We start from the raw sequence: 17,458 nt of genomic DNA on the forward strand, positions 1-17,458 counted from the left end.
CAATTGTGTATCATGAAATCTTTCTATTACCCAGCCTCATGTTTATGTAAAAATAAATATCGTCCATCGCAAATACACGAACCTCCTGAAGTATGCGCACCAAGATGGCGCACAACCTGAACATAGTATGGGTGTACCGGCTAGGATTCAGGTTGTGCGACATCTTGGTGCGCATCCTTCTGGAGCACCCCTACGCGTTTAAACAATTCTTAAAATAGCTTAGTTGTGTGTAGATTGACGCAAATATAAGTTTTATTGGACCTGTCAATGACTGTTACACCTTAGATTCGAGTACACTTATCGTCACAAATTTCACACGCTTGGGTGTACATCTCTGCGATAGCGCTTTCAGATGCTTTCTGCTTGTGGGCACGAAATATCTTAAGTTGTTATGACAAACTTTGGGTTTTTAAACAAAATATTTGCTTGAACGACACCTTATTCATAAATAAAATATAACGCTATTTAACGGGCGGAGTTGAAGATAGAAATAACGCACTCCACTTCATTTGTTTTCTTCACAAAACTTTAAATGGATATTCTAAAATATTTAAATAAATAATTTATTCTAATATATTTTAAAAATACTTGAATTGTACTGAACAAAGTTTTACTGATTAAACTGCCAGCCATATTTTTAATCGAAATTTCTGATTCAAATTATTCTGAGGCATTCACACAACACGGTATTGTCGTTTCTGCAAAACGAGTTTACTGAAGAGTAAAACTAAAACTGATTTTCTTTTAAAATTTGACGATTTGCTGGGAGCAAAACATGTTTATGTTCATGTACACAACTGACTGTAAACTTTGCCCGTTACACCAACTTACGCTATCGGTCAGGGATTAAAATCGAAAGACCGAAATGGTATAGTCACATCAATTAACAGACATGATTTTTTGTGAAATCTTTTACTATATTATCAGGTCGTTTTGCTAGTTTGTCGAATAGTTTTATCAGTGTGGATAGTAAAATCTCTCAAAATTGTCACACCTTTATTTTCTGTTACTGATACAGGCTTTTGCTTGTATCACCTGTTGTTTGTAGGTATTTGGTAGTGTTTGCAAATTTTCCAATGCAAGAAAAATGCGGTTTTGCTATGCCGTTTTGTCGGTGACAAAACTTTACACCCGGATACAATGTGGTCAACGGTTTCATCAAACGATTGGCATATTCTGCATTTTGGAACAATGTGTAGTTTCATAATTTTATGCCTGAAAGCGTTGGTCGGGATACTTTAGTCCTGAGCAGCAATTATAAATTCTTTCGTTGTGGGTTCCAGACCTGAACGTCCAGTCATTCATGCCTTTGCTTTTAATTTACATCCATGCACATATTTCAGTGGGATATTTTTTATGTAAGGGTTTATCATGCTAATTTTTAGTCTCTGCTTTTCAATTTTTTTCTTATATATACTTGAGTTTGACATTTTTTGTCATCTTGTTTGCACTTTTTTCTCAGTTGAGAAACTAGCAACACCAATTCGCTTCATAAATTCTTCAGTTTTATTGAAGATTGAGTCAAGTTGCCTACTTTTATTTTTCCCCGAAATCGTGAACGATACGCATTAGATTAGACGATCTTCGGTTCCAAACAAATAATTTTTCAGTCCTGCTTTTAACTTATAACTTAACAATATAAATCAGGTCTCGTCACTTTGCTTCGTGGTAAGTACAAACGCTCGAGGGTGATTATTATTATCATTATTATTTTCTAATAAAGTTTGATGCATCGAAAAGATTTTTGTTAGTATAGGAAATGTGCCGGTGTTGTACACAATCATTGAAGTGCGTGGCCTTTTTATATATTTTCAAGTCTTTTGTACATGTATGCCGCTGCTATGGATCCTTGAAGAAATGTAAACTTATTTTATGCATAAAATAAAATATCGAATCATTGTTATTTGCTTTTGAAAAAGCTTATCCTAAGCTTACTGTAATTTAAATTGTTTCTATACAATTAGATAGAAGACCAGCAAAAGCCAAAATTTTTCATAAATTAGCCATTATCCACGATCCTATCCACAAATTTTGTAATTTACTGAACGAAATTTTCTGAAAAGTTATAAAGGCAAAATATGCAATAAAAACTCCTCGGTGGTAAAAAATACGAAAAACATTTTTGCGTCCGAAAGGTTGCGTAAACGTTCGTGCGCAGTAGTCTGTGAGGTGTTAGTTTTCTCTATTACATCATTAAGATAACGATAATGAAACTCGACATCGCAACACATGACTCATTGAGGCTAAGCATACAAGCGACGATTAGACATGTTTACCATTTGAAGACTGAGATTTTTGTTTGGTAATGCGATGTGATTATAAAAGTATGAAGATTCTTTAGTGGTAAACATAAGTTGAAGAAAGTTAGAATTGTTTGCAAAAATTTTTTTTTATAATAATTGCGATCTAGCGCAATTATATACAAAAACAATGACGTTAGCTAGATTACATGACGCTCAGAATTTTCAAAGCAAGTTTGTCAAAATTCCTTTTATATATCTCCAAAAGCATCGAGACCATATTGTTTAATTTAGATACGTATTTCAGACACGAAATATATACATATATACAGTATTCTTTTGCTAAACTTTGCTGATGATGTCGTTGTTGTAAAACAAATAGTTTTGCTACTCAACAACTAATGAATCAATAGATTTCAAAACTTATTACTTAGAGATGATTGAAACATCAAAAAGATTGTTACTCCTATTTTCTTTATTTTCGTTCGTCTAAAGGGACGCTATATTCCATTCGGAATTTTTGTTTCATTTTATTTCATGGAAACACTCTTATATTTCCATATTGTTGAACAATGCGATGTATGACGTTTACATGTGGGGTGATGATTAATTGTTTTTCCCTCACATGTTTTTGTAAATATTATCTGTTTTTTCCCTGCTGTCGCCGTCATAGCACGTCCTGTATCAACCCTTACGTTTGTGTTATTCGACAAGAAGTTTGAACCCGGTCAAGACTATGCAACCGAGTAAAACAATAAAAATTATCTACGAATTTAATATTCTTTTTTTCGCAGCTACCAGCGATGAGATTCCAATATGAACTGTGAAACTAGTTGTACATGCGCTCCAATGCATAAAAGTTGTTGCGTTTTTTTTGAGTAAATGCCATCCTTTACCATTCAAAATACAATCCTTTAGACATTAATGACTGTTTGCAGCATCCGTGTTAAAATGTTGGGACGTGTACGGATGTAGCTAACGACTATACTTGTTCATTGGAGGGGGTTGTATATTTACCTCAAATTGCTCTTTTTCTTGCTCCCGGCTAAAGTACCGAAACCACGTCTCTTTTTCGTTTTTGACAAAAGGCAAAAAGCAATTCATTTTTATAATACCGTATATATATTACAAAATCATAACCACTAAACGGGATAATAAGAAAAAGTAATACTTGAAAAAATTACAAATTTCGATATTGAAAGATATTGAAATATCAAGAACCTTTCAGTGCTTGCTGCATGGTTTCATCTCTATTTCACAAACAGCTGTTTGAAATCGTTCGCTTGCTTTCGAATCGTACATTCCTCTGGCGTATAGGTTTGTTGAACTACGTATATACATTCCTAGATACGGAAACTTTTTTGCGAATTGTCTTCCTGGATACCAAGGTATATTAATCGGTGCCAACTTGAAATCAGAAAGAATCATTCTTTTAGTCTGCAATTACAAGAAAAGAAATGTTGAAAACAAGTATGAAACATGTAAAACAAATGTTTCATTTAAATATATCAAACAGTAGTTTTGTAAGAAATAGGACGGTGTTGTGGAAGAATAAAGCCTTATGTATTTACTGAAAAAAATCGACTTAGAAAGTCGTATGTCTGATAGTGAGATGAAAGTTTTGTAGATAAAACAGATAAGATGAAATACCTAAATCACTTACAATCAAAATACAAATTTATTATCCTTTGGCACACGGATGCCAGAAAGATTTTGCTACATTTTAATACAATTATAAATACAAACATACGCGCACTGTACGCACATGCGCATATACACCTGGCACTATGTAGGCGGCAACAGCAAAATACAAAAAAGGCATAATCGTAAATATATCTTATATTTGACTTTGTGCATTAGCTAATTTAATTTACAATCAAATATGTGAGGATAGCTCACCTTCAAATTCACCGTCATCCCAGTCCATGCCGTAATAGTTTGAGATCCCGGCAGTATGAAATCTTTCAATAAAGATGAAATTTGTATGAAGTGGTCGATGTTATAAATGTTCGTTAATCTTCCATTAATATTCCGACAGCCTTCTCTTGCTTCAGATAATGTTATGTTTGATAAATGACGTAGCAATCTAAAGCACTTATCACGAAATGGAGTATTGCAAGTTTCTAAATATGGAAGATATATACTGAGGTAAGTATCACGAAGATGACACGAGAAGAATAGGACCACGTTTATTGTATATTCTTTTACATTTCAATGTTTAAACGATTCTCTGCAATTTGATTTATCATTTCATTGAATAAAAAAACTTGAAAAATGAAGGCAATGAAAATCTAAATATATTAAACCTCACTAGTGCCATCTACTGGCATATTAAGCTGTATTGATTAAAGAGATGATGCGTTCAAATACCTTATATATACCGAAGTAAATGTTATAAAAAATTGGGTGCTCCCGAAGTATGCGAACCAAGATGGCGGACATCGGAACGTAACATGGGTAACAGGTTAGGGTTAAGCGATAATTTTTTTCCAATTTTCCTTATTTTAGTCCTATTATCAGTTCGAAGACTAGCCAAGAGCCTCCCGTAGTATTTATACCTAAAATTATGGCCTAACCCTAACCTAGTACACATAGTACATTCCGATGTCCGCCATCTTGGTTCGCATACTTCGGGAGCCCCAAAAATTGACTGTAATTCCAGATGTATTTCAATTAGTACAGAGACACACGACAGAGTAAAATGTTAGATTTTTAATTACCGGGATAACGTTTAAATAAGCTGCTATAAAAGCTCATGTAAAATAATATAATCCTGAGTGACTACTTTTAAAAGTTGCTCACTTAAAATTTGAGCAAACTAAAGCACAAACGATGTCTTGCATAGCAAAAATATTTACCAACCATTTAAGGTAGCTTCAGTAACGGGTGTAGTGAATTGTGTCGCCTTTGTGGGCTTCAGTAGCGTTAAGTTTTTCTGGAAACTTATCAAAATCTTGCTAATTTTTTCTGATTCTGTAAATTGAATTTTCTAAATGAATTGAAAGTTGTTGTGCATCTGTAGAGTTTCACACAACTTATAGATCGCCTTAAGTCTGAATAACCTAGTATTTAACTCAATCTAGTAGTCAATACGTTGACAAGATATACGTCATCCAAATTTAGGCTTATTTATGAGTACATCTGATATAGCAATCTCACAGAAAGTTAGGATGTACAGTGTACACTAATGTACGTTAACACCAAATGTAATCGCTCACCATTTTCAGTTGCAGCTCTATTCTGGAAAGAATAAAAACATTTGTAACTAATATTTCTATGTAAAAATGTACTATATATAACAACCAAATAGAATATATTAAACTCAAAGAAAGACAAATAAAATAATTTAGATAAAATTAAATATTGCCATTTAGTGTTATGACAACAATCCGAACAATATATTCCACTTGGTATATAATAAAGTATTGTAAAAAAACCTGTTGGATAGGATTGTAGGCTTTAGATATAGACGTAAGGTTGTAATCGTTCAACAAAAAATCAGTTTGTACAAAGTTTAATAAATTATAATCGATTTCTCCGAATATAGATATTTTTAGAAAAGCTATATTATTGCTTATAGCATGTTGAGAAAATTTTGTTCCTGCATGTACTCTAATGCGTGATTCACGTCTTTTATGCAATATTTCAACTAGTACTTTCAATTGGTGATTTAAGTTAAATTTTATCTTGAATCTAAACCAACATTGTATAGACAAAATATTGATAATTGTTTCTATAACTTCCTCCATATAAAAATATTTCCTTGTACTAATACTTACTTGAACCATGAGAATCAGTGACGCAATCGATAGAAAGACGAAAACGGTGAATGCAAAAATCAGTTTTTTACTTTTTACTTCAGGGTATCCACAATAGGACCATGAATTTTCCAAGTGAATATCCGGTTCTAAACGATCAATATCTTCGCGGCCTGTAACGTAAGAGATATTCCATAATATTTGCAAGTAACCTTTCATATTGTACATTTAGACGGATGGATAAGAAGCAAAGTAGGAGCTGTTTTGGCCAAAAACAATCTTGCTGATTCGACATTTAATATTAACTTGAGTTCTGAGTAATTTTATGAGCGTGAGTTACTGGGGCAAAACTCTCGAAACTCGAATCTAAAATTTTATACAGGTACGACTAGCACCACTGTATAATAACAATCGCAGTAGTGAAAGTTTTTGTTATTTCAAACGAATTCTATGATATGGATCAAATACAATGAGAAGTATTCTAATAGATTGAAGGGTGATCTCATTAGTTTGTTCTAGGCAAATTTTCAGTCGGGCATACTAACCCTACAATTCAGTTTACTTGGCATGTTACTATTGAGAAAATGTCTTTAACTGTAATCGTTTGATTGGGCACGTTTTCTTTAAGTTTTTAAAGAAAATTATTACCAGAAAAGTAAAAGTAAAAGAGTATTTTTGTTTTATCTAATTTAAACGATGTAGTGTTATCCGATTTGACTTCAGTGTTAATATGCCTGAGAGGGGGAGGTTAAACAGTGATTAGAAACGCTTCTCTAAATATAATTAGCCATATATATATATGGATTGAATATCATACTTCTACTTTCGTTTTCATAAACAGCATCAGAATCTCTACAATTTGTTGTCCATTTCATAGGTTCCTCGTAATATCCTTCTTCATTCATGATAATTAATTCAATTCTAATCAATTTTATCAACTTTATGGTATACCAACTATTTTTAATAAGCAAAATTATGCAGATAAAAAAAGAAGTAGAAAAAAAGTAAGCAATAGTAATACACTTCATTTATTTTTATTAAAGTAATACCTACATAATAAAAATAAAAGTTTAAATGCAATATGACATAATTGCAATTGACGAATATCTCTAACTAATAAATTATTTTTTATTGTCGTTTGGTATTAGACTGAATAATTGTAACCTAATCATCTTTTTCATTAACTTAATATTTCAGGAATTTGAAAATATCTGAATTCAAATAGGCTATACAGTGCACGCCGTACCATCATATGAAAGAGGTTTTAATAAGATTTGAACGCTCACTGAACGCCAAGATCTTGCTCATTCAACATAATCAAGAAAGGTTTGAAGAAAAAATAAGCTTTCGAATACCTAGAATAATAGGTTGCACATCACAACAGCAGCTACAAAGAATGCGCATCAAGGCGCATACTTTCCCAAAAGGAATCTGCTTTGATGACTATCACAATGCCGCCAAATTAAAATTACAAGTTCCAATGTACGATTGACATTTCACCCCCATCCTGTTGCGTCACACATCACGCACGTATTGGTTTGAAACCACGAGAATAACCTTTGCAAATCTGGTAATTGAGTTGCAAGTACTTCCGAATGCGTGAGTTCAATTTCAACTCGGCCAATATTCACAACGTGACAAAGAGTGAGGAACACCAATAAATGTCCCAAAATATGTATCTAGATATGAAATTTCAAATTGTAAGGCTTGCTCTGTCAGATATTTATAATCGGAATATTGTGAACAAATATTATAATAACATTACAAAACTTAGTCGATGAACTCGGCAACTCAGTTTGGCGAACAAATTAACATTACCCTCTTAGAAAACCAAATATTTCTGATTAACACGGGAGAAATTTTGACATAGTGATGAAGTTAATGCTATTTGCTTGCTCACGTAATTTAATTTGTAATTTACAACAACCAAGCAGAAGAATAACAAAAAATAAAGGCCATTTCGAAGACAGCTAATAACATAAAAGACAGTTCTTGGTGCGAATGTAGCATGTATACGTTTCTTTTCGCGTCGTTGCTTTTACAAATCCTCGGGTCATGTGGCGCTAGTAAGCCGCTCCAACAGAATGGATTGATTGTAATAAATGTTGACTAGAAAGGATTTATCGGAAAACAGTATCATTCCCCACAGTCTGTAACAATCACGTCGATATCTAGGGTGTAATAGTTAGTTCTGTGGTACGTCACACAAGTCCAAACATTACAAGTATATATTGTGTAAACTTCATAAATCATGTATATTTGCGAACTTGAAAAGACACAAGCAGGAAATTTGTCACCCCAATAAGGTTTCCTTTTGGTAAAATTGTTTCTTGTTGACCTTCACTTGGGAGAAAACTTACTTAACTAAATATTCAATTTGATTCCTATGAGTGAGTCATATACAATAGAGTCAACAAGGAGTCTTAAACATTTTCTTATATATACGAATTATTGCTATAAAACGAGTTTTGGTCAGTTTGTGCAACGCCAATAATGAATACCACGGTATAAGCACACCAAATATCTCATAAATTGAGCTTTGAAATTTCCCACGATAGGGTCGTCGATATTGGCGTATAGATATATGAAACGGAGGAATCAGGTAAAGTAACATAATGATAGCCTATACAAAAAGCGATGTTCAACTAAACGGTATTGAATACCAATCAAAGATGATTAAAAGTTAACTTGTGGCATGTATGTCTACTTCTCAATAGCGTCATGGCAGATAAAAATGTACTTTAGATGTGTTGGACAAATATAGATTGACTAGGCGCAAGAATAAGTTACATAGATACAAGCAGTATTGGCAACCATTCGATTACAGATTCAAACAAAATATAGAAATATAAATATTGTTGAGTGTACGCCCATCATCCATATCCATAAAACAATCAAAATGTTATTTGAACAACCATAGAATCGAAATTCTAGTCAAAACCACGCACTTGAATTTTAACAGGATTGTTGCAATCGAAACCATCAGCTACGCCATATTTTGTTTCTAAGCACGTATAACCTTGGCAACGAAATGTAGGATTTAAGAGTCTTACAAGAAGATTCTCTTATTGTTAATTTATGTCTCGTGAATTTGCTTTGATCAAAATACTTGAAGCCATTTAAGAACTTTTATATCAGTAACCCGTCGCTTTTCTTTTCTAATAACCATTTAACTGAGTTTGAATTTTAATACGATCGTCCAAAGGCACAAATGAAAGTTGTAAAGTTTCAATAAAATATTTAATTGCGCGTCGTCTCTATTGTTTGAATTTTTTCATCGGAATCAATATTTTATTTGCCCTTTTCACAATTTTAAAGGTCATGAGAAAATTTAGTTCCAATTCATTAACTTGAAACATATAGGATGTTTATGTACCATATCCGTTGTAGCTCTTATTTTACTTTGTTTTCGTGTGTTTCGGTGTTAAATAAATGAGCAAAAATAAATATGATCCGGGTGGAAGTATGTATATATATATATGTGTGTAAAAGTACAGAAAGGAGGGGTATTATCGTTTTTTTTTCTTATTTGTAGATTTCAGCCTAACCGTACAACTGAGTGTTACCATGTTGGATTGTTTCCGATCGCTAAAGGAATATACCGTTATAGTTAAAAACCGAACATAATCACCGAGCGGTCAAAATTTCCGGGCATCTACGAGGTGATCTTCACAGGTCGTGTCTCCTTTTCATTCTTTTGAATGCTCACCAAGATTTTTCATTTCCGGGGTTATTACTAACAAATACAAGTTGAATGTTACTAATTTTGTCTATTATATTTTTTGGAAAGACAAATAATCAAGAAATACACATATATTTGATTTTCAAACATTCTTCGTTAAACTGAAGGTCTCCATGGTTGCAGGTAATAAAATTCAAATTTCAAATAGTTGACGCCTCTACACATACATTTATGTACCATGAAGTTTTAGGTTTATGAAGGTTTATTATATTGTTTCTTCAAACGTGTGATTCATGAAAATACTATATAACTTTATGATTGTCTTCTCGAAATTGTAAGTTGATATTGGACAGCTTTAATTTTGGTTTTGTTGATTCAAAAGATATTAAAAACCGTAAAAGACAATGGAAAAAGCGCTCGAATTAAAATTTATGGTTTCAATATTAAGATTACTCAATGTGTGTAGGCTACATTACAAGACAGCAAGAAACGGTTGCTAAGATAAGACTGTAGGAGATATCTTACGCATTGAAAATTATATGACATCCGTTCGGGGCTTTGAGCAAAAATTAACATATATTTTCATAAATGTTGAACGTGGCGAATAAGTCGCTTTTCTAGACCCAAATTTGTGACCTGATTTTGGGGGAGTCGTCTTATTAGCTGAGTATGATAATTTTCGTTTTTTGGGTGTCGCCCTATTATTTAATTCGGACCATAAAATACCCAAGGCGATAGCATCCCCCACGTCCTCATCAGGTTAGTTTTAATAATCCGGCATTCTCGCGCTGGGAATCTGGAATTTCAATGCTGTGATTATCATATATACACTTTACATGTATATTTATATTTATTTATAAAAAATAAATATAATCAGGTAGTTTATCTCAAATTATTATGTCCGCAGATTGTCGTGTTATTTTGAATCGGTAATGTTCTTATATGGTGGACGCAATCGCGAGTTACGTTGAACACAATTAGATTTGAAAGACAGTTTGAATTTCCTTAGTTGTTATGAATTTAATATTACTCTCAAGAAAAAGTCATTATAGGCTATTTCAACCAATGCACAAACGCGGCGACAGCTCAAAAGCCTTTGCATGGTCATTTGAGATTCCCATGTTGATGCGATATTACTTCCCGTCTTATTGGCCGGTTATAAGCAAAAACCCATTTTTTCAGGTTAAAAAACGGGCCTCGTCTTATTCACCTGGTAGACTTATTCGCCTGAAAATACGGTATGTATAATTCTTATAATTGAATTAATAAGTTACCAATTGTACTTGAGATAAATTCAAAACCACCGAACACGTCACTCCATTTGTTTGCCAACCCCATGGCAAGTACATACATGTTATTTATTTTAAATTTGGGGTTCGCCCTCTCAGACAGATAGATATACATGAAAGCAAACTAGACAAGAACAAACTTGTTGTTGGCTACATAAAAAGATGCAGAATGAGTATAAAGTTTCATGTAACACAAAAATATATTTTAATGGAGTTTAAGAATTAAAAATGGGCGAGATGACATAGTACGACATGCTCTCAAAGTTTCAAATTTAAAAAAATAAATGTAGCACAAAAATTAAAGATCCTTTTACTAAATTTCATGAAATAAAGTTACCGAAAGATGCCAGAAACTTTTACGTTTAAGAAGTTTATTTAAAAAGGGAGACGAGAAAAAATACCTATATTATATATACTTTCAGTTGATCAAAACATATCTTATTGTAAGAATAGAGTTTAGGTTCACATTATAGTTCTTTGAAAATAAATTTCCTTTTTCGTGAAAATATATCAAGAAAAGATGTCGACAAAAACTTGCATCGTGGTAAGTTAAATTTATATGTATATATTTACATTTCAGAGCACATTACTAGCTCTGTTATTAAGAAGTCAAGTTGTGTGTGACAATGGAAAAAAGTGATAAAATTAGAATAAAATGGAGAATATTTACTATTAAGCTAAAGTTGAAATCTAAATATATAATCAGTATGAAATACCGATTTCAAACAAAAATATGAGGGGGGAAAAATCCCTTCATTTGTGAAGTAAAAATTTTTTTTTTAAAGTTCAAGTTTTTATTTATTCAACGGATATTACTATTTGATAAAGTTTCAAAATAAAAATTTTGCTCCTACAAGGAAAGTCTATTATTTTCGGAATCAAGTTATTTATTTTTACAATTCATTAGAATTTATATCTTCATTCATAAAATAATATATCGAATACAAGTGTTAAGTTTTAAAAATACATTCAGCATCCGATCAATGATATTCGGGCAGACGATACAAAAATGATTGTCTTGTAGATATTTTTATAGAAATTTGTTCGAGGCATGACACCAAGTCTTCGATTAAAACTGTGAGAGGTACCGATTAATTGTAATAAGAATGAAATTCGAAAGTATAGAAACAAAACTTTTGACTATCGCCTCGCAAACAGGCAAACGCGTCCCAATCAGCAGAAAATTTAGGTAGTGGTGGACTTTTTTTTTTTTAACTCAGCATGAAATAGTGTAATAAACGCGAAGAATGCTTAGAGAAACTATAGGATAGAAAAGTATCAAATTCTTTCGGGAGGGTGTCCCAGCTCTAACTATTGAAGATTTCAAAAGATTGGTCCAGTGAAAAGGGGTAATTGTGATTTTCCCAATAATCACAACACAAATCACAATATTTCAAAACGACCCACGGCTCCACACAATTACGACAATTTAGGGCGTACCCATATGATATTACGTGAGTCATACATTCAAGAAGAAATGCGTCATCGATTCAAATATTTTGTGATCATAAATTAATTGAAACGTGCCAACGCACACGAAATTGATTTTTTTATTGGTTGATCATGTTGTTGAATTTTGAGCATGAGTCACACCCTAGCAACGACATTTAAAGTGTGGTGGGTAGGAAGAATAACACATATATGGCGGCATATAAAGATATGTGAATCTTAAATTATGTGGAATAAGGTAGCCAGTAAACTTCTTGTTTTCGAAATATTATTGAGATTGTATTACTGGATAAATTATAATAATAATAACTAGAAACATAAAATCGAATACAGTTTCAAAGAAGGTTTCACATCTGTACTCAAACAAGGATCTAAACAACCTTTCCCTTCTATAGAGAGTCAATATCTTTAGAAGCAATGTGACTTATTTGGTATGGCATAGCCTACTAAGTAGGCCCTACTTTACATTTTAGTCGAGGTACAGAACTCGTCAGATTCGAAGCGAGATTTCCTATCTGAAAAAACTCATCCTAACGTTTGAAAAATTAGTTGACCGAGGTCAACAGAATAATTTGTTGTTTAAACGAACTATGGGCAAATTAGAACATATTTAGTATCCATGTTATATGATATAAAAAACATTCCTTTTCTTTTTCAGTTCGTATGCCTTGTCGTAATGATAACGTGGGTTGACGTGGCACAGGGACAAAACGGTAAGCTTCGTATTGTAATACTTCCTTGAAGGCTTTTTATCCAATTCTAAGGATGTAAAACTGTGTTAATGTACACTTTCAATCGACCACGACTCTTGAACCGCAGCACTGCTGGCCTTGGGAGGTACAATTTGTCAATTTTATAGGTGTTAATATGTTAAATTCTCCACAGTCTGAGTCTACAGAGGACTATATATTTAGATAGAAATTAAATTTATTGCGGAAAAAGAACACTCTACCAGACATCTCACACACTTAGGAGAAAATCAATTCTCTCGCACATACTCAATCTTTTGTGATGGAGAGGTCCAAAACTTTCAGCATGATTAACCAATACGCCGCCAATAAAATATATTCACATCATCATCTAATGTGTATTTTTACAATTCATTCCAGGCACCTCATCTACCACAGTCGAGGTAACTGAGCCAGCAGGTAATATTTCAATACAAGATATGCGTATGTACAAATTGTTGCCTGGAATAGACGAGCTGTTTTTTAGAAATATAATATTATGCTTTTTGATCTGTCAATTACGACTTTATTACGCTTCTATTTATCCGGACGTGCATTATAGTTTTGATAGTATTCGATTGTTATAACTGTTGATTTTGAGTCGGATTTGTGAGCAGGTCATTTGCAAGTGATAATTTAGGTCATCATATCAGAAATCAATTACTTAATATAACTATATGTATAGATTATCATGTCATTCATTTTTTATTTTCCATTCAGCGGTCCCTTCTAGCACAACGACATCTACTCAAGGTAAACAGAAAGCTATAAAATAGTTGTATTATAATAAAGATATATTATATAACAGACATAGTACGATTCAAATCAGATATCTAGTTTTTATGGCGTAGAAACTAGACAGAGGTCGCTATAAAATCGTGATACAACCTTTCCTGTTGGGTGTTCATTCCAAGCGCTTTTTAATTCAGTATATTCAAGATGATTAAAATATTTTCAAATATCCAATTGTCATATTTTCCAATATAGGATAAGCTTGAGTTTTCTTTTTATTGTAGGCCCAGGGCAGACACAAGGCGGTCAGCAAACAAATGCACCAGGTAAAACCATTTTTTATAAATACAATTGTGTGTGTCTCCTATAAAAGAAAATGCAATTTTATTTTTTCTGATTTTGAAGGCACTAAGCCAGTGAATACTTGGATTGTTGGAGTAAACACGTTAGTTACAGACGGTTGTTTTAGATGTATTTATCTGTTGTCAAATAAAAGGTCCGAGTTGCTACAAGTACAGCATATTAGGCGGAGAGCCAATACATTAAAGTGGTATGCACAGAAAAGTCAATAAATTTTATGAAACGTGGGTATGATAGAAAAATATATTTCAAACCACTGCTCAGCATTAACATTTTATATACTATAATATTAGACACTACAAAAACGACCAGTACTGAGAATAACAACCCAACAGTGCCTGGCGGAAGTAATACCAACCCAACAGTGCCTGGCGAAGGTAAGAAACATAATTAGATTTCATAAAAAAAAATACTTTTCGATTTTCAACTTTTGGGAGTGTCGTTTTCACAAATTAAGCCAAGTATGTGCAGGTATTTGTGTTTGAATTTCGTCGAATAAGCTGTATAATAATCCATATATAATAATAATACAATATATATATATAAAAAACTCGAATCCATGATTAAACTAGGGAATATTTTAATTCATGGAACAGTTTTCGTAGGATTAACACAAACGAACAATATTCCTTATTAACGAACGCTTTAAAAATTCATATACTTATTTATCAGCATCTTTCTAAATCTTTCCTGTTTTAAAACGCTCAGTTTTAATATTTATTAAATCAGTATACATAATATCGAATATTCAAATTCCCGTCTATCCATTGTAATGACGTCTCGACATTTTTTTTATTGCAATCGCCATGGCGACCAAACAAGATTCTTTCAATTTGGATTTACTGCATATTTTAATACCATATTTTTTTCATTATTTTAATAGGTGAAAATAATTCAACCTTGGGTGAGTAGGAGAACACTGCCGCATTTTAAATGAAAGAAATTATTTTTATCATTAAATTTCGAGTTAGGAGTTGCTAGAAAAGACGTATTGATAACTATATTATAAGCGTAGCCAGGTGGTGGGACCCGAGGAGCCTCTGCAGAGCCATTCTTTAAGATATTGCTAGATATCAGTGACAACTTTTAACTGGCTTTCTTAGGAGAAAAAGGCACGAGTGAGCGTCGTATGACGTCATTATACAAAAACAAATATGCCCCACCCATAAATTTTGGGGATGGCTACGCTATTGAACAATACATTATTTAAACCAAGTATATATATATATGTGCAGTTTGATTTTAGTCGGATAAGCTATTTCAATAATAATACTTTCTTTAATGTACATATGAATAATCAAAATCCATTTGACGAATGCATAATTAAACTAAAAAACATTCTGATTGATCAAATAATTTTCTTGGTACTGACAAAGAGGAATACCGTTATTTATCAATGCCCTGAAAAACACAGAAACATGTTTATTACTTTCATTGTGATTTTATGCGTTTTTAAATCATTTTTGTGGAAAAACACATAGCTTTAATATTTCTCAAGTTAGTATACATAATATATATGAAATATTGCACTCCCACCCTATCTTTCTAAACCCCATCTCGTTTTTAAAATACCGGACACCCTCAATATTGAATTTTATTATTGGGTTATAGTCAGTAACCCACTTGCTTGTGTTTGTTAAGAAAAATTTTTGGACATTTGTATTGTAATAGAGTAAAACTTGGTTGACACAAATAAATAATTTTATTGCATTGACGTTCCGACGTTCTTGTAAAACAAAATTATGGCTACCAAATAATTTATTCTTTATATATATTTGGATATACAATTCTGGATATATCTTATACTTATATTTCTTCATCATTTTCATAGGTGGGAATAATACAATCTCAACCACTGGTGAGTAGGAGATCACTATCGCATTTTAAACGAACTCTTTACCAATAAATTATATACAGTATATATATATACTTATTTCGTCTTGAATTGCCAATAATCAATATGACTTGATGTAAGATACTGACCGCGAGTAAAATGTATCGAGTTTAACTAAACACAAGAAAAAGAAAGGAAATATAATTTCTGCAAGCTTTTATCCTTTCGCATGGAGTGTTTGCTACTTGGAAGGCTTTAAAACCGGATTTTTGATGTTTCCAGTTTTTAGCTCTGAAATTTTCGTATCCCAACGTTTTCGGAACAATTTTTAATAACGTTTTATACTGTCCTTTTTTACAGTGCTGACGACGACTTCTGGAAGCAAATGCTTCGAAAACTCCACATTTCAAATCGCGTTGCTATGTTTTCTTCAAGCTATATTTTTAAAGGCATTTTAAATGCAGATAATCTAAATCCCTACAAGTAAATTATATATTTAATCCGTTGCTTTTTGTACTTTACATGGACATATTAGTTAAATCTGCTTACATTGAAAATGTACGATTTTGATCGCTTTTCTTTTTACTTACCATTGAAAATCTGGATTTGATGGACAAGGCAGCAACATGGAATCTATATAAATGTTTTAGACCAAAATGACTCGTTCAAAATATACACAATTGCTGTGCTAATTTTTTGCATAATTCACGCTATTGCTATGAGCAAATTAAGAGCGAGTGTTCATCCAGTCAAGATAACAATTCGTCTAAAATAATGACGTCTACATCACAAAATACGACATCGCATCCAGTACCGGTACATTATGTGCTTACGCCTCAAATGTATGGCATTGGTTATCGACACAAATCTTATCCTTGGGTTTTATGAACTTGATATACTTTTGTGGCTATATTTGAATAAGTGAGATACATTATTTTGGCTTGCATTTTGATCATGATGAATATGTTTATATAGTGCATTGACAGATGATGTAGATACATTTTGACATCAACTAGAGCACACAATACATTGCTTTTTATATGTAAAATGACTAATATAATACAGTAATTGTAACGATTATACAATGTTACATGTTATCGCAGAAATGACATGAAAGCATACTTGAGCGTAGTCTTGAAACCTGTTTGAATTAAACTGATGTAGTGTAATAAAGTAGAAATGAGAAAATGAAGTCTGGTAAATGTGAAGAATAGATACGTATATAATATATATAGCAATTGATATCGCAGTGCATTAATCAAAGTAACGATTTGCATGTGTAATCATGAAAGCGAAACTGACAATACGGATTAATCCTATAGCGAGGTGTTGTCCCTGGGCTCGTCAGGCCAGGGTCACCAATACCGAAAGGGCAGCAGGACAATA

The 17,458-nt window shown here is 32.5% G+C and overlaps 2 protein-coding genes across 3 annotated transcripts; one reads left to right on the top strand and one right to left on the bottom strand.

Moving 5' to 3' along the window:
- Nucleotides 1-3,354: 3,354 nt before the first annotated feature.
- Nucleotides 3,355-6,948, bottom strand: LOC120341517 (uncharacterized). Its single transcript, XM_039410044.2, has 6 exons — nucleotides 6,816-6,948; nucleotides 6,020-6,171; nucleotides 5,459-5,480; nucleotides 5,103-5,213; nucleotides 4,140-4,363; nucleotides 3,355-3,677 (listed from the first exon to the last, which is right to left on the bottom strand). Exons 1-6 carry the CDS (start codon nucleotides 6,901-6,903, stop codon nucleotides 3,465-3,467), a joined length of 810 nt encoding a protein of 269 aa, XP_039265978.2. The 5' UTR covers nucleotides 6,904-6,948; the 3' UTR covers nucleotides 3,355-3,464.
- A 4,438-nt stretch (nucleotides 6,949-11,386) lies between these two features.
- Nucleotides 11,387-17,157, top strand: LOC120341290 (uncharacterized). Of its 2 annotated transcripts, none has more exons than XM_039409779.2 (9): nucleotides 11,387-11,513; nucleotides 13,077-13,131; nucleotides 13,528-13,566; nucleotides 13,867-13,899; nucleotides 14,163-14,204; nucleotides 14,532-14,615; nucleotides 15,122-15,142; nucleotides 16,070-16,096; nucleotides 16,433-17,157. In XM_039409779.2, exons 1-9 carry the CDS (start codon nucleotides 11,490-11,492, stop codon nucleotides 16,528-16,530), a joined length of 423 nt encoding a protein of 140 aa, XP_039265713.2. In that variant the 5' UTR covers nucleotides 11,387-11,489; the 3' UTR covers nucleotides 16,531-17,157. The 2 variants fall into 2 exon arrangements, with proteins under 2 accessions (XP_039265713.2, XP_039265714.2); XM_039409780.2 differs by lacking the exon at nucleotides 11,387-11,513 and adding an exon at nucleotides 12,583-12,656.
- The last annotated feature ends 301 nt before the right edge of the window (nucleotides 17,158-17,458 follow it).

The sequence above is a fragment of the Styela clava genome, chromosome 14 (genome assembly GCF_964204865.1).
Source record: "Styela clava chromosome 14, kaStyClav1.hap1.2, whole genome shotgun sequence".
NCBI classification, from domain to species: domain Eukaryota; kingdom Metazoa; phylum Chordata; class Ascidiacea; order Stolidobranchia; family Styelidae; genus Styela; species Styela clava.